Source organism: Glycine max, chromosome 1, assembly GCF_000004515.6.
Source record: "Glycine max cultivar Williams 82 chromosome 1, Glycine_max_v4.0, whole genome shotgun sequence".
Lineage (NCBI taxonomy): Eukaryota > Viridiplantae > Streptophyta > Magnoliopsida > Fabales > Fabaceae > Glycine > Glycine max.
Window position 1 is genome coordinate 54,889,783 of NC_016088.4, and position 27,501 is coordinate 54,917,283.

Below are 27,501 nucleotides of genomic sequence, written 5' to 3' on the forward strand. Positions count from 1 at the left end.
CCTCCAATAAACATATATATACACTTAATTTTAAGTGTGGCAAAGGTATAAATACATTTTATTGATTACATTTTAGTTAGTTCCTCTAAGGTGTAAATACAATTTTATTATATCTTCAATAGACATATATATACACTCAATTTTGTGGTAGATAAACTTTGCGAAATAATTTACAGACATAGAATTTGTGTTTTTTTAGTGTTTTTTTCTTTTGTACCAAATGGGTTAATTTCTTAAATTAAATCAATGTTTACTTAATATTTAATTATGAAATGTACTTTTATCTGTATCTAAAAATATGATATTATCATTTTTGCCCTTTAGATAAAAACATTCTTAATTATTTTTTATCGATCTTTTTCTTTTTCTTTTTTAATTGTGAGTATGAATGTGAAATGTAACAACTGGAAAGCTAGTCATAACGTAGCTTAAGATACACAAGAGATTGTGTAAAGCTAATAGATGCAGTGAAACTAGTTAGAAGTAAGAAGGTTAACTAAGAGATGTGCATATCGGGTCTTCATTGGTAAGGCAATACTCAATAGCTTATACATAAATTTGTGCTTCATTTTTACTGATTTTGATTGTGCTTCTTAACAAAGAGAGTTGCTCTCTCTCTCTCTACTATGTTAAATTTATTTTGATGGAAGTGTTTGGATGAATAGTATCAGTGTATAGTCTATTTTCCTATAAAATATGAAAAATGTCTTTATTGTCTTTTCTTAGTGTAAATTTTTTTTATATAACCTATGCATAAATTAAAAAAATAATTATAAAAGTCAACAAATCTATTATACATAATAATTTATAATTAAATAATATTTTAGATTATCAATATATAATATAATTTTTCACAACATTTAAAAATTTCTCATAATTATTTTATATTTTCCGTGTATAACATAATTTTTTTACCACACAACACAATTAAAAGGGAAACTTTATGCTTCTGTTGATGTGTTACCAACCTCATTTCACTGGTAAAATTTTCTTCAAACAAATTTATTTTTTAAAATTTATTTAGAAGTTGAAATTTTTTGTCCAATTTTTGTCATCATCCCACTCTTTCGTGATTTTCGTTTTTCATTTTTCTTTTTAACTAAATGTTCGATAATGGAGAATCTAACATAGTTGGTTGGCTAGGTAGCATGAAATTTATAAAATTTAAACCCCCTAGTACCTACTTCGATTCCTTAAAAAAAATGATGAGGTAATTATTAAATAACAAGTTATAATTACAAGTACAGTTTGGTCATTTAATAAATTATGAATACTTAATTACGTTCAATGTTAATTAAAAAAATCAGTATTAATTCAAAATAAAAAAATCTTTTAAATCAACAACTGAAACCGTTCATTTAATTTAATATAAAAGCGTAAAAATCATATATCACATTCTAAAAAAAAGCTAATGAAACTCGTTATTTAGCGAGTTTTGTATAAAATTTTACCCTGATGTGTGAAAAAAAAGTGTATTGCTGAATTCCACTTCCTCCCCAACAAAAATCCTCACATAGTCATGGAGTAAGAATTTATTAGGGACCTTCACCATTGACTTCTTCCCTACTCCCTTTCTCGGTTCCCTTTTCATCTTTAAAACAAATGTAACGTAAAAATTTATCTTATTAGAGAACTCAAAACATGTCAACATGTACTAGTGTACTACTGATATAAAGCAAACAAACGACTAAACTGCACAGTTGGAGCAAGCTTAACAAGTGAACAACACTGTATAGACAGCTGTTTTAAGTATTACAGTCCAAGGGAGTTGAAGTGTTAACTGAGCAGATTGGTAAGAAAATCAATCTCTCCTCTTCTTTTTCTTCTCATTCCTCTCAGCCGAATTCTTCAACTGAAAAATAATAGTAAAAATCCCGTCAATACAAATTTGTAAGGTAGAAGGGAATCTATAAAAGGTTGCTTAACAATCAAACTCACCATAATAACAAGAATCCGGACAAAAACTGCAACCAAATCGGTAAACAAGGTCAAGGCATGCTTTACATAGTCCAGATCGCCCAAGTGTGCCCTCTCAACTATTTCTTGGGTGTCTACTACAATGTAACCTACAAACACCAAAAGCCCAAAGTACAACTGCAACAGCATTGAAATAAACCCCATGTAAGAAATCTTTTTGCAGTTTAAGATTCCAGAAGAAAAAAAAATCTTGAACAACTAGTAATCGTATTAGAATTGTTTTTTTTTTAAAAATTAAAGCTTAAGAATAAGTATAACAACCAAGCTTCAGACTGCCCCAAGCTAATTTAACAAAAAGGGAATAATGACAGCCACTTACCTCAAACTTAAAGAGAGCTGTTGAACCTCCAAAGATGGAAGAAGCAAAGTGCAACCAGAGAAGGATGGACAATCCAGAAGAAACCAAGCCACCAAGGTACAGGTACTCCCTACGCCTAGCAACCAAAGCTGCTCCTGAGAAGCATGCAAAGGCCAAGGATGTTCCCACAAATGCACTAAAGATAAGGCTGCAACAAAAAAAGAATAATGTCACATAGTTATCCAAAACTTGAAAACATTCACAAAATGCACTAGCCATTGTCCCGAAGCACATCAAATATAAACAAAAACCTTTAGGCCCTGTGTGAATAAATTTTTCAAAAAGTATTTATAGGAGAAAAATATTAAGGTAAAATAAAATGAATTAAGTTTTTCCTATAAAATAAAATCAACTAATGCACTTCCATTTTTATAGAACCTTTCTCATTTAATAGACTGATTTCATTTCCTCTTCTTATTGAAAAGTTTATCCAAACATTAATAATTTAATTTCAATCCAACCAAGGGTCAAAGGGCATATTGAATGCTTCATACGAACCCTCACACAATCCATTGATCACAACACAACACAACACATACCTTGGATCGATTTGAATAGCCAAATCTATCAAGGGTCCAATAGAGGCACCCTGAAACAGTGATGCGGCCATCAACAAAGTCACTCTTTTCCTCTGCACATCACACGAAAACACAGGTGGATAACAATCACAAACCAAGGACCCAACCCAAAGCAAACAAACAAAAAAAAAAGACACATGCCTCTTCAAAAGGAGGTGTCGAGAGTAACCAAACACTGCTTCCCACGCATGCCACTGTAGTAAGAAAACCCCCAATGTTCAAGAGGACATGAAGGTAAGCCCCAACAGCCGCAGCAACCACGGCGAAACACAGAGTAAAATAAACCTGCAATCAATCACAATTACAAATTAAAGATATCAAGGAACTTGCAAATTAAAGATTCTATAACCTCAATTGTTGTAAACCCTAAGATCACAAAAATTGACACGTGCGAAATAGGAGACATTATTGTTAACGCGATATGGCAAAACCTAGAAAATCCACCGCTTTAGAATTTCTTTGCTAATTGATGAAGGAATCAAAATCAATCATAAAACCGTAAAAATTAGGAGCGAACCTGCTTGAGGTGATTCTGAACGACCGGAGAAATTTGACGGAAGTTTTTGAGAGTATCGTAATTCCATCGGTTTGTTGAATCGAAGAAGGAATTGAAGGAGTCCATTGCTTGCAATCGGAGAAACACAAATTTGGTTAATGACGGATATGGCTTTGAATTTCAACACCCCTAATTTATACTTCAATCAAGGGACCAACGAAGGCTAATTTCGCAGAAGGTTCCACTTAAGATTATTTCCTTTTCATTCAAGTCTCCAATGCAAGCCGTACCATATTTGGTGTTTTATGATGCCATTATTCCACGTAATGCAACCAATCACAGGTAGACACATCAGCAACCAATCACCTTACTACATATTTGATATTTTAAAGTTTAAAGAGAGTTTTTAATTTTTATGTTGCCTCTAACAATTGTGAGGGTTTTGTTACTGTTATCATGTCATTTGTCTTTTCATTAATTATTTTTTTGTTATTTTTCAATTAGTTCTTGATTAATTAAAATATTTTTTAAAAATCTAAAATTACAACTATTTGATTAGATATAAATTAGAGTTACTGTTACGCTCAAGAAAAATAAAATTGCAATTCTATACTAATGTTGGTGAAGGAGATTAGGATTCATACTTTTAACCTTATGTTTAATCAATTTTTTATAATTTAAAATAGTTGTAATTTTAATTTTTTTAAAAATAATTAAGGACTAATTTAAAAAAACAAAAAAAAAATCTTTAATTAATGGGAACGCATATGACATGATAATTTTATTGATTAAAAAAATAACAGTATCAAAACTCACAAATTTTTTAGGCACCATAGAAACTCTCAAGTTTAAAATATCAATTTCACTTGTAAATATTAATTGCTATGGTATTATAAAATTCAATTAACTAATTCATCAACATTAAAAAATTTTAGGGTGTTTTTTAGATAACAAAGAATTCAAGGCTTTGCCCTTGTCTCCAACAACAAAAAAATCAATTTGTTCCAAAATAATATTTTTTTAAAACTATCTCTGTGTACAAACTAACAAAAGTTATATTTTTTTCAGTATCACATATTTAAAGAATAATTTTAACTGATAGTATTTTTATAAAAAAATGATAAAGAAAATTTTAGATAGAAACTTATAATAAAAATCAAATTATACTTTAAATTTGGATTGTATAATAAGATTAAGGGGAAATATAAACAAAAAAGTTATAAACAACAGAGTAATAAAAATATTTGAAATTTATAATATGTTGCTACATATTAATAATATTTAAGAAAACGAAAAAAAATTATTGGATAAATTTGATATTTATTGTTACAAATACATTAAAAGTAGCCATTTCCAATAAAAGAGAACTTATTTGTTGACCTTTTAACCATTATTTTAATAAGAATTATTAACAAAATTAAATTCTACAAATGTACAACTTTTATCAATTGGTTTATAATTTTTAATCGTTCATAGTTTATCATTTTCCTTTTGAAATTTATATGCATGGAAAAAAAATATTTAAAAGGGTTTCTTTTTAACACCTAAGTCCTAACAACAGGATATAAAATTCTTACTTGTTGTATAGAAAAATACTTTAAGCTGTACTTGAGAAAATTAACTGAAAGCTATAAAATTAATTGGTAGATGAAAGTTATAATAAATAGTTAAAAGTTGAAAAACTAGTTTATTAAAAAGATTGAAATAGATGAAAAGTGTATGATTACAAAAAAATAATAAAATAATAATTTATTTTAAAAAATAATTAATAAATTGAATAAATATATTGAAGATAACGATGTAAATGAAAGAAAATATAAAATGTTAAAATTTAAAGTTTTAAAAATTACTATAAATTATTAAAAAAAATATTTCCTGAACAATTAAACAAACTCCTAGTAAAGAAATTGGAAACCTGCTAAAATACTTGGAGAACATAATCTAAGCCAAAAAAATTATTCCAACAAGTACTTATTGTTGAAGTGATAGGTTGTAATTTATGTGAATATTTTCACTCATGATGTTCAATATTAAATTAAATCAATTACTCTTTAACTATTTATCCATTCAACTGAGATTTTTAATTATTTTAAGCATCACTTAAATTGGTTCAATTAATATTAGGCATACTAAACTATTTACAAATTACCATTAAGTTTCAAATATTTATAGTTTTTATTCCTAGTAAAATATTTTCTTCAATAATATTCTTAAAGTCGTATTATTCATGTATATTCTTAAACTTCTACCATGGTTGAAATGCTTGCAAGTGATATTTGTTGTATACCTTACCTGGAGTAGTTAGACTTCCAAATGCAGAGTGTCTAAGAAAAATATCAGGAATCGCATAGAAGAGTTCACTTTAACGCCAAACTTTCAAGCAGATAGAGGCCCATCATTCCAATATCTCTAGTACCGGTATTAGACGAAGCCATGGTTTGATCGAGTTAAATTTGAAAAAAAAGAGAGTAAATTTTTAAAAATTTGTGTGAATCCCACACATCTTTTATTCTACTTTAATCCAGTATTATCCACAGATCACACGATTAGGTTGAAGTGGAACACTAAGGAAAAGGATTTAAGACTGTTGACAGATGATACAAAAAACACAAGAAAGAACACCGGCTGAGATCCTTGTTGAATTAAAGGCCTACCTATATAATAATAGAGTGAACACACACGCAGTTGGATTTCAGCAATAATAATGAATCAACATCTTCAAAAGCGATCTTTAAGCTTTCTTTTTTCCTTGTTTGTTGTTATTGAGCTAAGCAAGCCGTGTAGGTCAATTACCAGGGAGTTTGTTTGTTGAAGTATTTAAGTTGGTGTGTAGGTGTATTAGGGATGAATTAATAATGAATAATTGTAAATTACTACCAAACACTTCCGTTCCTCTTGCATCTTTTATGCTCGTGAATGTGCATTATGCCTGCTTTAAGAAAAGAATTTACAATCTATTACCCTACCAAACAATAGTAGTACAGTAAGACTAAGGCATATTGGAAAAATCCCATTCACAAGAATATTAAACTTTACACGTATACAGTGAACAATACGGAGAGTCTGCATGAAAATGTTTCGACTAGTCGCAATCATTCTGTAGATGGAGAAGAGAATAAAAGTTTCATTAGAAAGCCAAGTAAAGCTCCAAGGAGACCCACAAAAATGGCAAAGGTGAAGGAAAAGCCAGGATCACTTCTTCGGTTTCTTCGTCTTTTCAGCATGTCCTACACATTCAACAGAGCAGATGGATTAGTGATATTTACAATATCTCTCAAGTCTAAATAATGAATGAATACAAATATGCAACAAAAATATTATAGATTCGAGTGTTGCACTGCACCCAACAAAAAGAAGGCTTCACTAACATCATTTAGCTCTTACCCATCTCATGTCCCCCCGCCCCCCCTTTTTTTAGTGCGAGGCTTTTCAAGCCGCATGGCCAATTTTAGTACAGTGAATAAAGTTCATTTAAATTGATTTTTCAACCAATGCCTCGTTACAATCAGAAAAGCAATTCCCTCCATACTGGCTTATGCCTGTATTATTGCCCACACAAAAAGTATTGGACTATCATACAGGAAAAGACACCAAAAGAAAATTTTAAAGAACTGGAATAACTCTTCATGATATAGGCTGTGTTTGTATAAACATTGCATCCTGTTCAACGGAGAAGTAACAATTTTCTCCAGTCACATTTGCTGCCTAGGAAAGTGGGAAATTGCTTTGGAAAGTGTGAAATGGGGTTCCTAATTGGTTCCCAAACACACACTATAGTCAATTACACAGGCTCAAATCACTGGTATTTTCAACAGTTCATAGCTCTATTGTTTTTCTCTTCTACATTTAAAAATTTTTTGAAGGGAAAGAAACTCTAAATTCCAAAAGAAAATTATATTCACACATCTGCATTTAGGGGTGTAGGAAGTGAAAGGAAAATAGAGATAGAAAGAAAAAAGAATATATGATGTGATGCGCAAGGAAAAGTAAATGAACAGAGAAAAGATAAGGTGGAAGAGAGGGTGGAGGAATTATGCATGAGTATGATTATTATTGTTGATTCCAATTTAGGCTTCTAAATTCTAGTACTAGTATTTTTCATCATTTCAACTTTAGTCACCATGTGTGCATATTTGGAACAACTCCAAATAGAATCTTATGATCAAATAAAAATGTGGGGAAATGTGTAGAACAGTTACCAGTTCCTGTTGCAGCTGTCTCGTTTGTCTGGCAGCGGCATCTCTTTCTTCCTTCAGATTCTGTAAAGCCTGACTCTTCAAAAAAGGAATTTTATTTAAGCTTGACTGGCTAAGCTAAACAGTAGAACATGGTATATAGAGAAAGTTAAACATCTGGCACTAAATGCTACAATGTAGGAAATGGTTGACAGTGAGCAAATAACGTGCAATATAGGGTACTGTTTTAGAGATGATAACTCAAATACAGAAGATAGAACTCAAGCAACTACCCATTCACTTTGCTGATAGGCTCAGTATGCATATGAATATGAATGCAATTAAAAGTGGCCAATATAACTTTCTTAACCTAAAAAATAAACTGGTGTCACAAAAGTAATTACTTCAAATTCAGTCTGAAAGCATAATCTATAATCTATAACAGTCCCCCAAGGGGTAAAATTGTATGTGTATCTTTCACAAGATAATCTCTGCCAAACTAACTTGAGACCCAAGCATAAGTTTTCTTCCACACTCCTGTCATGGTGGAATTTGTAGTTGCACAATCTGCTAGATGTTTTATGCCATTTAAAAGCTGAGGAAACAAATTTATAAATTATAGAAAGTAAAAATGGAGCAGAGGAAACCAGATATCAGATCTTTTATAAACAGGAGAAAATTGATGCAACACATTTTTATATTTTCGATCAGAAGGGATATAGCAGGAAGTTTCTATGTTTCACTGATTTCAATTTTTTTTTATTTTGTCTTTACTTATCAATCTCAATATGGTTTTCTATGCTTCTAGCTTTCTCAAATACCTACTCCTATGTTGTTTCCTCCAAATGCAGCAAGTACTGCCCATATGAGTAGTTGTTGCATCAACAAGATGGAATTAATGCTGTCACAAAACTCAAGAATTATGACATCAAGTGAAGCCACCCATAGAAATCCTCTTAATCAGGTTTCTCAAGCTTTTCTGTTTCAAATATGTGAAGTTTCTTTGCATAGGGACCCCACTCATGTGGGGATTCCAGCTTGACACATAAGATACAATATATGGCATTATGACTAAATACATAAAATTACGAAATTCAAAATAAAGAATAAAAATGGGACTTCAAAGTTCAAACTGATTTGCACGAAGAGTACGGGGGAAGAGAAGAAACTCACAGAAGAGGAATTGAGGCTTTGTGAGTTCTTTGATGCATCATCTTCAGGTGAGGTAGGAGAGATATATGCAACTCTCAATTTCAACTCCTCTACTGAATTACCACTCTCCTTATTAAACTGCAAGTCAAAGTAGAAGTATTGGTGATCAATTTTTTATTTTTTATTTTTCAAATTAAATAGTTGATCCTGTATAAAGGACAGTGTTGACTCTCTTACAGTATCTGGTGGGAGATCATCAAGATCAGTATTTGGATTCACTGTTGTACTCTGTAAGAGAAACTTGTCTTTACATTGCATGTCTGGAGGGTATTCCCGTTGGGCTTGGAGGGTGACTGTACAATATAAAATTTGGTCAATATGACAAACTCTAATACCTTAGACTGGGAAGAGCTATGGGCTCAAAAGCAAATAACATACATATGCTCAAATATAAGCTCTTAATCACTTTTTCCTAGTACTTAGTAACGCAGGGAAGAAAAACATCCATTCTGTGACCTTTGATCAATTGAAATTTGCAGTTTTCATAGACCTAATCAACCAGTTTACCTTTTTTTTTTTTCCGTTTTCTTCTACCCATGTATTGTACTATGAAACAGCATAATTCTAAATTTATGTTCATTAGATGTGCATTCAGTAATCCATTCACATGCATATAGTCCCATTGGATAAATTTCTCCAAATAGCAGAGGTTAACTCGTAAAGGAATAAGAAGTAACATTTATTACTCTTCTTTAATTCATCTTAGTTATTTAAAGAATACAGTATTAAATGCTCTTTAGATTTTGAAGATATGAAAAGCTTCATTTGATTTACTACTAATAGTTTCTATGATCTTAATCCCTTATAAAAGAAGAAAATACATATCTAAATGAAAGAAGTAGCCTTATAAAGAAATAAATAAATAAATAATAACAAGCAGCACAACACCTCTGATGATACAGGAGTCCCAGGGCTGTACAACGCCGGTGTTAGGTCGCACAAAGTATTTCTTTGGTGAAGTGGTTTTGACCTAAAAAGCAGCAAATTAAGAATAATACATTTGAATAAAATGCAATTAGAATGAAGCAAGTTGGAAGAGTACCTTGAAAGCAACATAGTTCTGGGAATTATTGAGGACCTTAAGATCGCAAAATGTTTGCTTCTCCAACTCAACTGGTTGCAGTTACACGAATATCATGAGAATAAATAACTAAATAAACATGCACCGTATATATTCATGCTTAAGAGAATCGAATGAAAAGTTGCGTTACAATAGATAAAATATTGAGAGCTTTATCATGTGTAATGAATTGATTTTGTTCTAATGATGAATGATTTAACAATATAAATGAAGAGGTAGAGGAGTTAGGTAACGTACAATGGAAGCGGAGTTCGTCGGGACTAACGGAGATGAGTTGAGAGGCGGTCATGACGAGAAGAGAGTTGGGGAATGGGGAATGGGGAATGGGGAATGGGGAATGGATGGGGAAATGAATTAGAAAGAAAATAGTATGTGGTGAAACGAGGAGCATGGAACACCGATAGCTACAAACTCCAAAAACCAAATAATGCAAAATTTTAGCCACCTTTTGCTCTTAAAACTCCTCTCTCGTCCTCCAGACTCTCAGCTTTTCATTATTTGGGGCCACCTGCTAGCAACCTCTATGCACGTGTTTTTTTTATTTTTATTTTTATTCTTATTTGCTGCTGTTTTTTTTTTTAGTATTTTGATGATAGAGAGCGGATTCAATTGGATTTATTTTGAAGTTCTTTTATTCAATTATTTAAAAAAAAAATTAATTTGAGGTAGTTTAATTTATTCAGTTTTTTTTTTGTTCGATTGCTTGCAAAAGAATGAAACAGAAGGAATTATAATTTATTACAAATATAACTTTATAATTTTTCCAATATCTTTGTTACAAATATATTATTCTCAAGAGACTACGTAAAAACTTGCAAAAAATAACTAAATTATAGTCTAAAAGATTTTTTCATCAAGTACACCCGAAATTTGAGGAGAAGGGGGAGAGGAAGGTAAACAATATAATGGAATGAATCGTAATTCATCTTCTTTCGTTATGTTCTATTTCCAATTTCGTAAACCAATCAATGAAATTAACTTCCTCTTCCACTCCATCCTCCTTCATTCCACCCTCTACGACCAATCTAAACATAACCCTGGATACCTCCTTAATACTTATTAATTATTTATATCATACCTATAATCTGACATTCTAATTTAAGTATATATATATATATATATATATATATATATATATATATATATATATATATATATAAAGCAAGAAGAACGTTCAAACACTAACAACGTATTTGCAAACCAGAGCAAACTATATTTACGATTATCAAAATAACTTGTTTATAAATCAGAATTCAAAGAGCTGGAATGATTATTGAATTTATCACTAGGATCAAAATAAAAGTGTAGTAATTAACTATTATATTATACTTCAAAGCTAACAGGATAATAAAAAAAAATGGAGCTTCATCTTCGACCTTTAAACAAGTGATCACTAATCAAGTTCACTAATAGGCCCACAGACAAACAGCACGGTGGCACGAGTGAAAGGCCCAAAAGAAGAATTGTCATTTCAAGAGACTTAACAGATTATATCTAAATTCAGGGCAATATGCTAGTTTGATCTTTTACAAATGTTTGTCAATTAGTGAGTGCTTCCTGTAGTGGAGTAATGTCAACTGTCCTTTCTGTTAGTAATGAATTTCTTTTTTTGTTAGTAGTGGATTAGTGGAACATTTCTTAGTTTGTTATTCTATTTTCGCTCCCTTTATATGTAACCTTTTGGTTGAGCAATAAAGCAAGCAGAAACTTGGCAAACTTTCCCAAAATGTCCAAATGATCGTTCGCGGAGTTGAACCTATTCAGGATAAAATACAAGCGATTCAGCAATGGCCAACCCCATGGACATTCAGGGCCCTGCGGGGATTTTTGGGCCTCACCGGTTTTTACCGTCGTTTTATCAAAGGGTATGCATCACTGGCGACCCCTTTGACTCATTTGTTAACAACTCCTCAATTGGTTTGGTCAACTGAAGCTCAGACTGCCTTTCAGAAGCTGAAGGACACTGTGAGTTCGGTGCCAACTCTGTAACTTTCGAATTTCTCAGTGCCGTTCATGGCGGAGTCTGATGCGTCGGGAACATGGATGGGAGTTGTCCTATCTCAACTAGGTCATCCTATTGCATTTTTTAGCAGGCAATTTTGTCCAAGGCTTCGTCTAGCATTTTCGTATGTTCGCAAATTGGTAGCAATTATGACCGCCATCAAGAAATGGCGACAATATCTTTTGGGTCATCCTTTCATAATTTTTACTAATCATCATAGTCTGAAAGAGCAACAATTGTATCTCGCTCGTCTTCTTGGTTATGATTACACCATATAGATAAGACAAATTGAATAAGGTGGCGAATGCCCTATCTTGAGCTTTTGAAGATTCACAGGGCTCATTATTTGTCCTTTTCGTACCTCACTTTGCCTTTTTGGATCAACTCAAATGTGAGTTGGCTATTCACCCTGAGTTCAATGCCCTATAATAGAAAATCAAAGGTAACCTGACAAGCATGCCAGATTATACTGTTATTCAAGATTTGATTTTATGCAGGAATCACATTTGGTTGCCCAATGGCCTCAACCTTATCCCATCATTGTTGACGAAGTTCCGTACTTCACCAACGGGAGGGCACATGGTAATCAAGAAAACTCTAGCACGTTTGGGGGAAAACTTTGTTTGGGACTACTGTGTCCTTTACCAGCCCCGGCAAGACCATAAGAAGACCTCTCATTGGACTTCATTGTGGATCTTCCCCCTTATCATGGAAATACTACCATTCTCTTAATGGTTGATAGGTTTTCGAAAGCCATTCACTTAGGCATGCTAACTTCGAACTTTACGACACAGACTGTTGCCTTATTGTTCATGGATATGGTGGGCAAAATTCATGGTATGCCTCGAAGTCTCGTGTCTGATAGAGACCCATTATTTGTGAGTAAGTTTTGGCAAGAGCTCTTTCGATTGCGTGGAACGAAATTGCAAATGAGTTCTGCCTATCACCCTCAATCAGATGGACAAATCAAGGTCATCAACAGAGTTGTCGAATAATACTTGCGGGCGTTCGTTCACCATAAACCTGCAACTTGGGGAAAATTTTTTATGTGGGTCAAATGGTTCTACAACACATCAGTCCACTTAACAATTGGAGTTTCACCCTTCGAAGTAACCTTTGGCAGAAATCCGCCCAGTATTCCCCAATATCTAATGGGATCTTCATCAGTGGCAGCAGTGGATGAGATGCTAATTGATAGGGAAGCAATTTTTGTTAAATTACAAAATAAGCTCTTAAAAGCGCAAGCTTGAATGAAGACTGCAGCAGACAATCACAGAAGGGATGTTAATTTCGAGCCAGGACAATGGGTAATGGTTAAGCTCAGGCTATACCGCCAACTTTCAGCAACCCGAACTCCTTATTCAAAACTTGCTAAAAGATTTTATGGCCCATTTAAGATTTTATCTCGTAATGGCAAAGTAGCTTACAAATTACAGCATCCAGAGGATTCTAGAATCCATCCTATTTTTCACTGTTCTATGCTTAAACCATTTTATCAAACCCCTTTGAGCAAGGACAAACCTATAGCCTTACCACCTCAGGTTTGCAAACACCAACCTGTAATTTCACCTCTCGCGATTATTGACACTCATTGGGAGATCAGGGAAGGTGAACCTTGCCTGATGGTGCTAGTTCAATGGGAAGGTTTGCATCCAAAGGACACTTCTTAGGAGGTTTGGGTCAAGTTAAAAGAAGAGTTCCACCTTAAGGACAAGGTGTTGTCAAATGATGTAGGGATTGATAAGCCCGCAGACAAGCAGCAGGGTGGCACGAGTGAAAGGCCAAAAAAAGAATTGTCACTCCAAGACCCTTAACATATTATGTCTAAATTCAAGGCAATATGCTAGTTTGATCTTTTACAAATGTTTGTCAGTTAGTGAGTGTTTGCTGTAGTGGAATAGTGCCAGTTGTCCTTTCAGTTAGTAATGGATTTCCTTTTCTGTTAGTAGTGGATTAGTGGAGCATTTCTTAGTTTGTTATTCTGTTTTCGCTCCCTATATATGTAACCTTTTTATTACTCTTACGCATCATTCACAAAGATGATGCCCATGAAAGCATATTTCGTCCAGATTTATAGTAGACAAAAGATAAACAAAACTAGAGAAATTCAGAACATGATTATTACATAATATGATTCTAGATTTTAAACCTTTACTGTTATAATCCTACATTTTAATACTAAAATAATATTTTCTTCATAGCTTCGATTTCTACCGAATAAACTATATATGGTGATGCAGAAGAAACACTTCAAATTTCTCAATACTATCAAGGTTCAGTACACTTGTTTCGATTTAAGGGAAGATACACAAAGGGGAAGAAAAATGATGTATTCTACAACAGAACAAATTGAAATTAAAAAAATTAAAGCTCCGCAGCACTTATCCTGGATCAGCAGACTAGTTCGACGAATAACGTGAGGAAAGGTGGGGTATCCGAGTATCACTTGAAAGTGGAGAATCTCGGAAGCTTGTCTCTCAGATAGTACAATCTTGCCCTCCTGACCTTACGGTGACTTACCACTTTGATTTCTTTGATGTTTGGTGAGTAACTGTACCATTAAATATAAGCATCATATAAGAAACTAGCTCACAAGAAAAATCTGGTAAAGACTACATATGAAAAATTAGCGTGGTCTTAAACAACAATTGTAACGTAATAAACTGAACCGCTGGGTAATTTCTTGAATAAATAAATTCAGATCTTCAAAATGATAATTTCATAAACTCTTACTGTACAACACATTGACTGAAGACAAACATTATGCATAAAACTATAGAAGCATGGCAAATGTTCATCTGCAACCAACAGGAATGTAGGTCACACATTGAAACAGATATGTTTATCTCATACTCCATTCTTCTGAGGTAGGAGAAATTGTTAAACTTCAAGTTCAGACTGACATTGTTTTCCAATTACCATTTCCCACCATTAGGATTCTTATTCCCTGAATTTCAAATGTCCAGGGAAGGTGGTAAATCACATGAAAAAAGAGATTGATTTTCTTACAAGTTATATAACCCTCCGGAATCCAATTTCCAATAAGCATTTGAGATGAACTGAGCCTTTTCATGCTTATATGGAGTGTGGAACAAGGTTACTTTCAGCAATTATTGGCCAGTGCCTCCTCAACTAATTTCCTAACAATTTGTACTTTCAAAAGGTGCACAGTTGCAGATTTTAAACGCACCAGCACCATTAATAGCATAATACAGGCACTGGTGAAGTAATCTAAATCTTTGAAATGCTAACATATATAAAGCGTTGGATAAACAGTGATACAAAGCAATGCATCCAAATAAAACACCAACAAGTGCAAATGACAGTACTAGTCTTAAAATACAAACTACAAAATTGTGGAAAGAAGAAAACTTACACTGGGAAGACTATCTCAACCCCAGTGCCGGCAATGATTCTTCGGATTCGAATAGTCGTGTGAATACCAGCATTTTGTTTTGAGATGACAATCCCTTTATAAATGGACAACCTACGCTTGTTCTCAGGAACCTCCTGCAAGAAGGACAAAAATATATAACCATAAAATTCATCTCACTTCAGCATTCTTCTCAAAACATATTTTAATTAATATGAAAAAAATACCAATTTGATTTCGACAATATCCCCAGTCCTAATGTCTGGAGTTGGTCTTTGCTTCTCGGATGCCTCAATTGCCCTCTGATTCAATATCTGCATCAACAACATCAAGCATTTTACACTTCATTCATCTTCTACTTTTCCTTACACATTCTCACATACAATACAAACACGCATAGAAAGAGCGAAGGCAGAGTGAGGAAACCTAATTGCTAACTAAAAACACTAAAGCTTATTATTTTATGCTTCCTCTTATTACCCCCATAATGTCTCCGAGTTTGACTCGGGGTTTTCTAGGCGATTTCGGAGCTTCAGAATCCGAAACTTGTTCTGCTTCGCCTTCCGAAACTTTTTCAGCATTATCCGAAGGAACATCCTCGGTGGCTTCACCACCGCCATCGAGGTTGGTGTCAGCTCTCACTACGAAACTAGGCTTAGCAATGAGGGGAGTGCAACGCCATGAAATTGGGGTGGAAGGAACCCTAGAAATTAACGCCACGTTACGAGAAGAAGAAGGGAAACTTAGCTTGGGGGCAAACAGTGCCTGCTGAAATGCAATTTCCGAATCAGTAGGGGAATAAAAAAACATATGAAAAAGAATGTTTGGATTTTTCAGATTAAACCTGAAGAAGAACTTGAGAAGCCATTAGGGAGAGGAAAAATAGGGGTTCGACTTCAGTGGGTAGGAGACATGGGAACACTGCAAATGTAAGGAGGATTAGGAAGATGGTACGGAGAGCGCCCTTATCTGTTTCTCTATCCGTTCCACACGTGTCAACTACAACTCTTCTTTTTTCCTTTATCTGGCTTGGGCCTGGCCGGAAAAAATGTAAGGCCCTATTCAGCCCATCATGTTCCGACAAGCCCAGCCAGAAGATGATTCATTCATTTTCATTTCAAAATTGAATTTCGATATTTTTTTTAAAGAAATACCGATAATTAAAAATAATATTATAGCATAATATAAATTGTTCATCATAAATTTAAAATATATTTTTTGTGTTATAAATACACTTACTCATTACAAATTTTAATTATAATTCCTACAAGTATAAACTGAAACTCGATTTATTAAATGTTTTATTAAGATTGTTTGTTCAATTAAATAAATAGATTTAAGAATGAGATTGAATTCAATTATTTGAGTCAAATTCAAATTCTACAAACTCGACTAAGAAAGTAATAATAAACTCAGTAGTAGTTTTATATGAATACTTGATGATGTCCCAGTATTTAAAAATAAGTTATTCGAATTCAATTGGCTAGGTCGGACCTCAGAAGATGCCTTCAACTTTATTTGTGTCTCAAATGCGTGTCAATCTCAGGCATGATTACATGAAATATTGGCACCCAAATAAGGAGTGATTCTTGATTAAAAATTTGCTTATCTTTGTTGCTTCTATTCTATATAATATCCAATCACCAATTCCATTGCTCTGTTCTCCTCAGCGATCAAAGTGCTTGTGTAAGCATGGCACTCACACTTGCCATTTTATTGTCTCTGGTGGCTATAACCACAGCACAAGCTCCTTCCCCTGCACCTTCTACTCTCCCACCACAAATGTCACCCTCCCTACCACCCACTGAAAGCCCAAGCCCAAGCCCAAGCCCAAGCCCAAGCCCAAGCCCAAGCCCAAGCCCAAGCCCAAGCCCAAGCCCAAGCCCAAGCCCAGCTAGCACCTCATCGCCACCTTCACCATCTGCCCCCTCACCGGCGGCGTCTGACAGTACGGTGCCCTCAAGCCCCAGCAATGCGTTTATTCATGGAACCACCTTCTTCATGCCATTCCTTGCGGCTGCTGCAATACTTCTTGCTGCTTAAACCCTCAGAGAATAATGTCTACTTGTTCTGTCCCTTTTCCTTTTTAGCTACTCTGGTCTTTTCATATTTTGTTAGGGAGGGTGTGCGAGTGATTTATCGCATTGTAGCATTTGGTAGCTTACTCAATAATAGAGATTTCATTTGGTGACTTGTATTGTACGGTGGCGTTCAATTTGAGGGTTTTACTTAGAAATGCTACTTCTGACATCTATGTCTTGTGGATCTAGTTTATTCAGCTTTGTCTCTTAAATGCCTATTGGAATTTCATATATCATTTGCTCTCTAACGTTAATTCGTGTTATGATATGACATACACCCAATATCCAAATAATACAGGGGTCAATCACAACTTCAATATGTGAAAGACATATATATGATAATCAGCATCGATCCAAAGCTAAAAACAACTAATAATACTTGAAAACATTTGTTATTAATTTTTTTTTTAAAAAAAAATCACATGTTTATTTAAAAACTTTATATATCATTTTTTTTTAATCTCAATTATTTTAAATCTCACTTTCTGTTGAATCGAGTAATGATATTAATAATAAATCGCAAACTTGCACTTGGCAGCGTAGTAATACAAAAAGTTAGGATATGACTTTTTTTTATAAAAAAAAAGTTAAATAGATCTAGTTTAAGAGGACAAGCCCTGGTGCAGGGTAAAGTTGTGCCTTGGTGACTTGTTGGTCTGGGCAATGGGGTACGTAGTAAAAAAGATCTAGTTTAAGGATTTTACAAAGCTTTTTAGACGAATATTGTATGCGCAATATTTTAATTTTCATATAATAAAAAAAGATATAATTAGTTGTTCCTTTGCCAATTGACGTATTTACAGGCACGTTTATTTCAAAATAATATTAATGGGAAAAAGGTGAGAATTGGAGTCTTCCCTGCATGGCTGGATCATATTTTAAACAATTAATTTTTCACCTATAACCTAAATGAAAATATTTATCCAAATTATAGGAGAAGGTAAAAAAAAATTATGGATAACACAATTTTACACATTCTAATAAAATCTTTCTCCTTTTAATTAATTTCTTAAACATTTACCTTTTTTTATAAAGTTGAATCTAAAATATCTCTCCATTAATTTTCTTTTCTCAAATGTATCATTCACTAAAGGCAATTCTAGAATAATATGATAATGATACAAATATAATTCATTAGTGTTAGCTACTTTTGTTCACATAGATAGTTTTAAAAAAATATTAATTTAATGTATTCAACTATATTAACCAGGTTTCTTAATACAATGAATTAGTATTTTTTTTATCTGTTAAAATAAAAAATAATATAAAAAATTTATAAAACTTATGCGCATTATATTAAATCAATCGAATTAGAGCTCTTTGATCTAACATGAATTAGTTAAGTTTGTCAAGTTTAACGGGGGAACTTTATTGGTAGAAACAACAAGGGATTCATCTAACTTCAGCTATAACTCTGAAGCAAGCGAGGGGAGGAAACTTAACGGGGAGCACATGATGAGGATACTCAATCACATCATATCTTAAGGTCAATTGGGTGGTGGGGAAGAGGAATGGGAGAGAGAAGAAGATTAGTTGGCACGGCTAGCTGTTAAGAGAGGAAGAGAGGTGGAAGTGCACTTTGGAATTTTATTAGTGTAGAAGAAAGGGTTAAAGAGGAACCCAACAAGTTGTGGTGGAAGAATATAAAGATGATGATATTGGATGGTGGGTCTTTCCTGTAGAAAGTGATATGCACGTTGTGTCTCTTGCCATAACTATGTCAACTGTAAGGAACACAATATTAATGTTTAAATAACCAGTGGAGTGTTCTTATACTATTACCGAATAGCAAAGCCAGAAAAAAAAAGGGGGGGTATAATTGTTCTGCATTTGTGACATGGATGGAAGACATTTATCTACCCCTCTGTCTGTCCACTTGGGAAGTAACATTAGAACCACAACACAAACCTAAGAGGAGAGTGATGAGTGGATCGAATTACAAGCTAGCAGAATGTGTGGACTGAATTAATGTGTTGAATAAAATTGTCTGTAAAGGCCAACCTCAATGCGGGGAACTGGACAGAACTCATCCTTGGCCTCATGGTTTACTTTAGACAGAATACAATTCCAACGCAAAAGTCATAAACTAGCATTTCAAATTTTGCTAATTATACAGTAGGTATTATTCTTGTATATATGCCAAAAGTTATAGAATTTATTCATTTATGATAAAAATACACATGGAGAATTTTGTACCAGAGAAAATAAAGCAGTAGCTAGATTCCATCGCAATGAATTCAACATATAAAAACTTCTCCAGTGTCATCTACAAAGGGATCAATGATCAGTAATAAACAAATCGATGTAACAGCAATGATTGATTATTGATGGAATAGTCCATATTCACACATTAAAAAAACTTAGTTGCTACAGTATAAAAAACACCGTAGTTATCAAATCTTTAGTTAAAATTGAGGCATAAGAATTCCGCGTCAAGTTGGATTTTTCTTTTAGCTCTACTATTTTTTATCCACATTTTCTCCTTTTGAAATTGGCAATATATACATATATATATATGCAACTTGAGAATGCTTTTAGTTAAAACTAAAAGATTTTGGTAACATTGGTCATTAAAATATTAATTTTAAACTATTAAAAATAGAAAGTGGTTTTTTTTTCTTTTAGTTCTACTATTTTTTACCGTCATTTTCTCCTCTTGAAGTTGGTGACATACCTACAAACACAGATAATTAATGAAGTTATGTTTTAAGCAAGTCAATACCAGTCCAACTTAATTATTTTTTTGCTTTTAGTAGATTAAAACGAATTTTTTTATTAACATTGGTCCTTAAGATATTAATTTTAAACTATTAAAAATAAAAAATAAAAGTGATTTTTTTTTCTTTTGACTATACTATACTACTTTTTACCTTGATTTTCTGCTTTTGAAGTTGACAAAGTACCGGCAAACACAAATAACGAAATTATGTTTCAAGTAAGCTAATACTCCCTCCAACTTGTGAATGCTTTTAGTTAAGGTAAATGTTAACTATTCTTTTAGGCATTGGTTAAGTTATTAAAAGAAAAAAAAAATTGTGTTATTTATATTTTTTTATGTTTTTTTTTATGATTTTTACATTAAATACTTTTTTCTTTAAATTTTTTAATCAATGATCCAGTTAAAATCAAAGATTTTATTAACATTGTTCTCTTTAAGATATTAATTTTAAACAATTAAAAAAAAATTCTTTAACTCTACTCTTTTTTACCGTCATTTTCTCCTTTTGATATTGACAACGTATCTGCAAATACAAAAAACTAAGTTATGTTTAATATCAACCAACTTGTGAATGCTTTTAGTTAAAACTAAATATTTTAATATTATATATATATATATATATATATATATATATATATTAAAATAATAGTTAATTAATTAGTGTAAAGCACATGCATACCATCATCAGCATCTCCAGGAGGCCAAGAAACACCGGCCGTAATCTTATCCTGAACTTCCGATGAAGGAAATGTCTGAATATTTGAATCTACAAAGTAAACACATTTTTCTTATTCTTAACCTACTTGTTTCTTTGTTTTCTCGGGCCCTCAAAAGTACATGCAACCTCTTTCTAATTCTACCTGAAACTTGCTTCAAGTTTGCTAGATGATATTTTTAGGTCTTTCACTTGTAGTATCTGGCAAAGCTTCTCATTTTCCACCACAAGTTCATCAATGATTTGTCGCTGTTTCATAACATAAATCCATAATAATAATTAATAAGGCTGATAATTGAAGTGACCGAACCATTCAAAAAGTTCAAAAAAAAGTACACCCTGGTTTACTAAGGTTGAGAATAGGTCATCATTTACAAAATCAATTATGATATGACACGTTGGCTACAAAATCAACAGTAATCAGACAAAATGAAAAATTATATACCGTCTGAAGTAGTTTGTTCTCTGGCTGCATGAGTCCAGCCTACAATATATCTTTGAATCAGATTTTCATATAATATTTGATTAACTTGGGAAAAACTCTCAAAAAGAGAAAATGAGGGAAAAATGTAAAAAACGAATATTCTATCATCCACATTCATACTGATTGAAAAAATGAAGATGATTTTATCCCGAAGAGTGTAAGTAGACTCTCCACACAAGAGCCATAACCCAAGTACTAAGAGTCCTAAGTAGTACAATTGCCTTAAAGACTACTCAACATTAGCCTAATATTTTTCTTTCTACAATCTGTATATGCACATGCAGATTGCAAATTCTATCATTTCATCCACTTGAATGAAACATAAAGACTAAGGCTTATCTGATAAACTTACCTGTAAACACTAATAAGAGAATAAAACAAAAAGGAAAAATGAATTAAGATTCTCTTTTAAGCTAAAATTAATTTATACACTTTACTTTTAATAAAATTTCATCACCTAATTTATGAGAGAAACTCAATTTGTGATACCTTGTATTCCGATATACATGTTTATATATTAAAATACATAAAAATATGAAATTACATAAAATGATTTTATTCAATGAGCATAAAAGAATTTATGTGGGTAAAAAACTCACATTCGCATTAATCACTAAATTAAAAACTTATCAATTAAGGGTATGGAAATATTTCTGACAAGGCCATCCAAAACTCCAGAAAATGAACTAAAGACTTAGCATTTGAAACAAAAGTGATAAAAATACATGTTCAAAACTTCATACAATTAATATTTACATATACACATCACACAATATTAATATCTACATGGCACAAAACATATATATATTAAATCGAATATATTATTTTCAATTGAAAAGAGTTTGTCAAACATAACAATCTCGTGATTATAATCATAAAAATAGAAATATAATACAGTAAATAACCTAAGATATATCTCAATTTGATCCTCTAAGGATCTCTATACATGTTCATTCTAATTTTAATTGTGATAAACTCATCCCTTACCTCTAAGCAGGTTCACGTGTGTAGTCCGACAGTGATAATAATGTTTCTAGCGATTTTCTAAGATTTCTCAAATTTTTCCTGTGGGTGCTCTAGTAAGGTTTCCAAGCGTTAGAGAGAAGGAGAAAAGATTGGAGCCTCGTGTCTTTGTGCAAGAGACATTTATCTCTTTGCATGCATTATTTCACAAATCTCAACGGTGGGAATATGCAAAAATGAGTTTCAAAGGTGATGTCAAAATTTGAGAATGATCCAACGGGTAACAAGTTCCTAATCATAGTTTTATCAGAAATTTGAGCGTATACGAAAAAAAAAAGGATTTTGAACAAAGAATAAAAGAGAACAAATTTGAAATGAAAAAAAAAGTATACAAACATATCGTAATTGTAAAAACTAATTTAGTATATTTTTATTTATAATTAAAATATTTTGAGCCTATTATTTATTCTATTTTTTTATTTTATTATTTTATAAAAAGGAACTATTTCATTAAATAACCAATTAAAATATCGTTTTATTTTCTAAAATATCATTTTACTCTATTTATTTTTTAATTCTATGAAACTCTTATTTTAATCAACAAAAATCATTTTTTCTCCTTTATTTAATTTCTAAAAACTCCATTAATTTTTAAATAAAAATCTTTTTATTTATTTTACGAAAAACGGAGTATTACACAATTCATTTTAACTTATGGAGAAATTTATTCAAACCAAACTTGTGTGAAAATTCTAGCTTATAAAAAGATAGAGACCCCATAATAAATAATATTTTTGAAACTTTAATTTTTAACTAACACAGACGACATGGAAAGATTCATATTGTCAACCTTACCATAAGGCTGTTGTAAGGCATTTTAAAAAGTTTACCCAAAAATCATTAAAGTCAAATTAATGAATGGAAGGAAAGGCATAGCATCTAATAGTCATATATGAAAATGAATGCATACTGCTTCATCAAGTCCTCCTGTATCTCCCTTCTATGATGGATTTTGCGGAAAGTTGCTAATAACCTTCTCTGTTTGGGTGTCAAATGCAGAGTCAACTGCAGCCCCTTTAAATGCTTTATAGTCAAAATCCAAATCAATCTTTGTAGGTTGAGACCCTACAAGACCTTGAGATATTTGGCTGGCTGATTTAGTTGCCAACTGCATCATGCTTCCTTGAGAAATTTGGTCTGCTGATTTAGTCGCCAATTGCATCATGCTTTCAGCAGACATTTTGTCTGTAGGGACCTTGCTTTGGACACACTTTGATGGTTCATTGGCAATGCTCCCCGACCAAAGATAATAAGGAGATCTTGATCTCATTGAAAAGATAATAAGAGTTTTCCAACTTCTATTTTTATGTCAGGACTTACATGATTTCTTCCTAGGTCAAAGTTGGAGAAAGGAGATGACAAGTGGAGACTTACCTTTGCTTAGTAAATTGTTTATATTAATTTGGACCAGGACTAAGATTCCCTGCATTTCTAAAGTAACTGCAGGGTCTTGGGGTCATCATCCAATTATTTTTAGTTATATTTTATTATTTAATGTGTAATTATTATTTTTTATGGTTAAAATTTTTGGGACAGCAAAGAATCCACACACATTTGGAGTTATAGGTATTAGAATCCAAAACTTCATTTCATATGCAGGAACCTTCACCAAATTCAGTCATTTAGCAGACTTTGTTGCTATTGGGAAGAAGGCTACGAGATTAGCTTTATATGGTCATGTAAGTTAGTTAAATTAAGTCCAAGTTGTATGGGACGTAGACCAAATTTCTTTTGAGCAGTCCAACTATAGTTTGATGAGAACTAGATGTTATTTAAGCTTAACATACGATTAGGTGTTCACCAAAAAAAATTACGATTATGTTAAGCATTTAAAAAGAGAAAAAGGCGCGCAAGGAAAAAACTTCAGAGATAAAAATACACACGGAGAATTTTTCTTTGCCAAAACACATGGAGAATTTTTCTTTTAGCTTTATTTTTTTTTCTTCATTTGTTATTATACTCACAAAGGGATCCATAATCAGTACTAAACAAAACGATATAAAAGCAATTAATATTGATGGGATATTCCATATTGATTACTCACATTTAAGAAACGTAGCGGTTACAGTATTAAAAAAAAAAAAATAGTTGTCAAAGTAACACTTAGGCATAGAAATTCCATATCTTGCTGTAAAAAAAAAATCACGTCTTGATGTAGGGTTTTTTCTTTTTCTTTTAGCTCTACTTTTTAGTCATTTTCTTCTCTTGAAATTGGCAACGTACCTGTAAACAGTAAACACAAAGAAGTTATGTTTTTTTTTTCGAACGACAGAGAAGTTATGTTTTAAGCAAGCTAGCCAATACCAACTTATTTAGCAAGACGTAAAACTCATTCAATAACCGAAAATGTGATAAAAAAGAATTTGTCAAACACATTTTTTCTTAATCTTAACCTATTTGTTTCTTTGTTTTCTTGGGCACTCAAAATAATCAATACATGCAACCTCTTTCTAATTCTACCTGGAGAGCTTGCTTGAAGCTTATGGTATTTTCAGGTTGTTCGCTTGCAGTATCTGCCGAAGCTTCTCATTTTCCTCCACAAGTTCATCAATGATTTGTTGCTGTTTCATAACCTAAATCCACAATAACAACACTGATAGTTGAAGTGACCGAAAAGTTCAACAAAAAGTATACATGTACCCTAGTTTACGTACTAAGGTTGAGAATATATCATCGTTTACATCATGAAAAGTTATATACTATCAATTAAGATATGAGATATTTTTGCTACAAAATCAACAGCACACTAATCAGACAAAAATCAAAATCCATACCCAATTAAATAGATTGGATTTAAAATCTATATTCATATTTAGAAGTTTGGATTTTTTTAAATTTGTTTTGAAACCGGTTTTTGTTTCAATTATCGATTCTGCGGAAAGTTGCTAATAACCTTCTCTGTTTGGGTGTGAGATGCAGAGTCAACTGCAGCCCTTTTTAATACTTTATTGTCAAAGGCCGAATCAATCTTTGTAGGTTGAGACCCTACAAGACCTTGAGATATTTGGCTGGCAGATTTACTTGCCAACTGCATCATGCTTTCTTGAGAAATTTGGTCAAATGATTTAGTTGCCCGTTGCATTATGCTTTCAGCAGAAATTTGCCTACTCTTTGAGGATGTTGGCATTGGCAATGCACGCTGACCAAAGGGTAAACCGGGAATAAGCCCAATCATCTTTGTCATTGGTTCCTAGCAAATTCAAGATTTTTTCATGAGATATATAATTGGTAGAAAATAAAAGACAACAACAATTTTGAGATGAGAGAAATTCCCACATACTGCTAGACTAGACTGAAGTTGATTCACCCCTGATCTCATTGATAGGCCTGCCATAGTGAGTAAATAAAAACTCAGGCATCAATTGATGAATGAATGTGCAGAGAGCATATCCAAAGAATGCATACATATATCATGCAATATCATAACAAATTCCTAATGTTATAAAAGTCAGAAAAAAGGTGTAACATACTACTATTATTTATTTGGCAAAGAATTGAGAAATGTGAATACATATGGCATACCAAGTCCAAAGCCATGACTAAAGCCAATTCCATATCCAACAGCCATGCCCGGAATACTCGAAGTTCCCAACTTCCTAAACTGTATAAAATATAAGAAACGGATATTTCATTATTTAACCAAAAGCAACATGGTCATGACGACATACTTAAAATAGCTAGGAAGATGATGAATTTTTCCTTACCGAATTGCTGACACCATAAAATGCATCCGTTGCGCCCTTGGTGCCGCTCATTACTTGATCCAACGTGGGTATTGCACCTACACGGAATGAATACTTATAAATATGATTTGGTTAAAAAAAAAAACTTGAAAAAGATATTTAACTTTATAACATTTTGGTCTATTATGTTTTATACTTGTTTCATTTTGATACATTAAATTTTAAAATTTTATTCTAATTCTTTATGTTTTTAAAATGTATAGTTTTAATTTTTTTTTAAATTTTGTTAAAAAAATTAGTGTTGTATTAACTTTTAAATTTTAAAAAAGGATCAAAATGATATAATGATATATTTTAACAACATAAAAAAATTATAATAAAACTTCACATACTAAAATTATCAAACATAATACACCAAAAGTTACATCAAATCAACATATTTTAATAACATTTTTCAAGTGTAAACAAATATGACCTGCAACAAGGAGAATGGACTATTTAATGTCCCGCATTGGAAAATAAATAAATAAATCCAAGTATTGAAAAATGAGTGAATGTACAAACAAGCATATGGGCTTTTCATTGAAAGTAAACAATGCTCAAGAAAATAAGAGACATGAATATGAATTGTGATATATAAAAGTGTAGGGAAGTGGGAAAAACAAATACTCGTTTTCTGTGGAGTTTGGGGAGTTTGGGGCTTGAAAAAGCGTGTCCAGTCCATCTGGTTCTATGTATGTTCCAAAGACTAAAGACAGGAGTAATGGAAGTAGCTAAGTTTAAAGGGCTGATTCCAAAACCTCAAAGTACTTGACCTGCCTTCAAAGTAAATGGATTCTTACTCAGTTCAAAATACATTTCTTCACTGCAAATTAAGTGTCACTTTCCATTTCCCCTGTAACTTGTTCCTTTTCTTTCTTATCAAAAGCTAAGCATCACTTTCTTCTTTCTCAAAACTTCCCTCCATTTTCCACTGATGATGCAGTGGGCGTATCAAGTAAGCAAATGAAAAAGGGGGATTTTTTTTGTTCCATTTTCGAACTCTGAGAAACCAGTGAGAGAATTAATTGGCCTCCCTTCTTAATGCTTATCACCGTTAATGATTCTTTTACGGTCAATGAAAAATTTGAACCCATTTTAATGTGTTGCATTTGTTTTGCGCCCACACTTTAAAAAATCCTCTGCTTAATTTGTGACCTATTTCAAAAATAAGCATTTCACTCTCGCTTTTGCTTCTTTCATCGTCAGGTGCAATTATTGCTTGTATAAGCAACATGCTTACATTTGTCTTCTTCCACGTAGACTTCATAAACTTGTTACAATGATGAACGATAATAAGAAGTGACTCTGCTAATTAAGACTTAAGTGTTTTGATGCGTCACCAAGCTTCTTTTTAATTTATTTTTCATCACTCTTAATAAAAATGATTTTAACAAGATCCTTGAGATATTGACCATACTCATTATCGGCTTGTACTATATAAAGGGATTTTGTTAATAAATTTCTTTTGGGATCGCAAGCATAGAATGGATCGCGGCTACTTG

The 27,501-nt window shown here is 32.4% G+C and overlaps 4 protein-coding genes across 7 annotated transcripts; all 4 read right to left on the reverse strand.

Moving 5' to 3' along the window:
• Positions 1 to 1,605: 1,605 nt before the first annotated feature.
• LOC100804444 (bax inhibitor 1-like) lies at positions 1,606 to 3,662 on the reverse strand. The gene is made up of 6 exons (NM_001253197.2): positions 3,431 to 3,662; positions 3,055 to 3,198; positions 2,875 to 2,966; positions 2,297 to 2,483; positions 1,939 to 2,094; positions 1,606 to 1,852 (listed from the first exon to the last, which is right to left on the reverse strand). Exons 1-6 carry the CDS (start codon positions 3,533 to 3,535, stop codon positions 1,802 to 1,804), a joined length of 735 nt encoding a protein of 244 aa, NP_001240126.1. The 5' UTR covers positions 3,536 to 3,662; the 3' UTR covers positions 1,606 to 1,801.
• Positions 3,663 to 6,375: 2,713 nt separating this feature from the next.
• Positions 6,376 to 10,843, reverse strand: LOC100305949 (uncharacterized). 3 transcript variants are annotated; one of them, XM_041006826.1, is made up of 8 exons: positions 10,115 to 10,843; positions 9,839 to 9,909; positions 9,685 to 9,766; positions 8,974 to 9,089; positions 8,758 to 8,874; positions 7,609 to 7,683; positions 6,606 to 6,636; positions 6,407 to 6,506 (listed from the first exon to the last, which is right to left on the reverse strand). In XM_041006826.1, exons 1-8 carry the CDS (start codon positions 10,266 to 10,268, stop codon positions 6,502 to 6,504), a joined length of 651 nt encoding a protein of 216 aa, XP_040862760.1. In that variant the 5' UTR covers positions 10,269 to 10,843; the 3' UTR covers positions 6,407 to 6,501. The 3 variants fall into 3 exon arrangements, with proteins under 3 accessions (NP_001235390.1, XP_040862760.1, XP_006572802.1); NM_001248461.2 differs by having other exon boundaries at positions 6,376 to 6,636; positions 7,609 to 7,677; positions 10,115 to 10,195; XM_006572739.4 differs by having other exon boundaries at positions 6,407 to 6,636; positions 10,115 to 10,840.
• Positions 10,844 to 14,111: 3,268 nt separating this feature from the next.
• On the reverse strand, positions 14,112 to 16,256 carry LOC100500328 (uncharacterized). 2 transcript variants are annotated; one of them, XM_006572765.3, is made up of 5 exons: positions 16,097 to 16,256; positions 15,733 to 16,017; positions 15,480 to 15,566; positions 15,256 to 15,389; positions 14,112 to 14,430 (listed from the first exon to the last, which is right to left on the reverse strand). In XM_006572765.3, the coding sequence occupies exons 1-5, from the start codon at positions 16,118 to 16,120 to the stop codon at positions 14,322 to 14,324; spliced, it is 639 nt and encodes a 212-aa protein (XP_006572828.1). In that variant the 5' UTR covers positions 16,121 to 16,256; the 3' UTR covers positions 14,112 to 14,321.
• Positions 16,257 to 24,277: 8,021 nt separating this feature from the next.
• LOC100804977 (uncharacterized) lies at positions 24,278 to 26,764 on the reverse strand. Its single transcript, XM_003517354.4, has 7 exons — positions 26,627 to 26,764; positions 25,979 to 26,055; positions 25,797 to 25,875; positions 25,555 to 25,601; positions 25,168 to 25,464; positions 24,735 to 24,847; positions 24,278 to 24,497 (listed from the first exon to the last, which is right to left on the reverse strand). The coding sequence occupies exons 1-6, from the start codon at positions 26,679 to 26,681 to the stop codon at positions 24,755 to 24,757; spliced, it is 648 nt and encodes a 215-aa protein (XP_003517402.1). The 5' UTR covers positions 26,682 to 26,764; the 3' UTR covers positions 24,278 to 24,497; positions 24,735 to 24,754.
• Between the last annotated feature and the right edge of the window lie 737 nt (positions 26,765 to 27,501).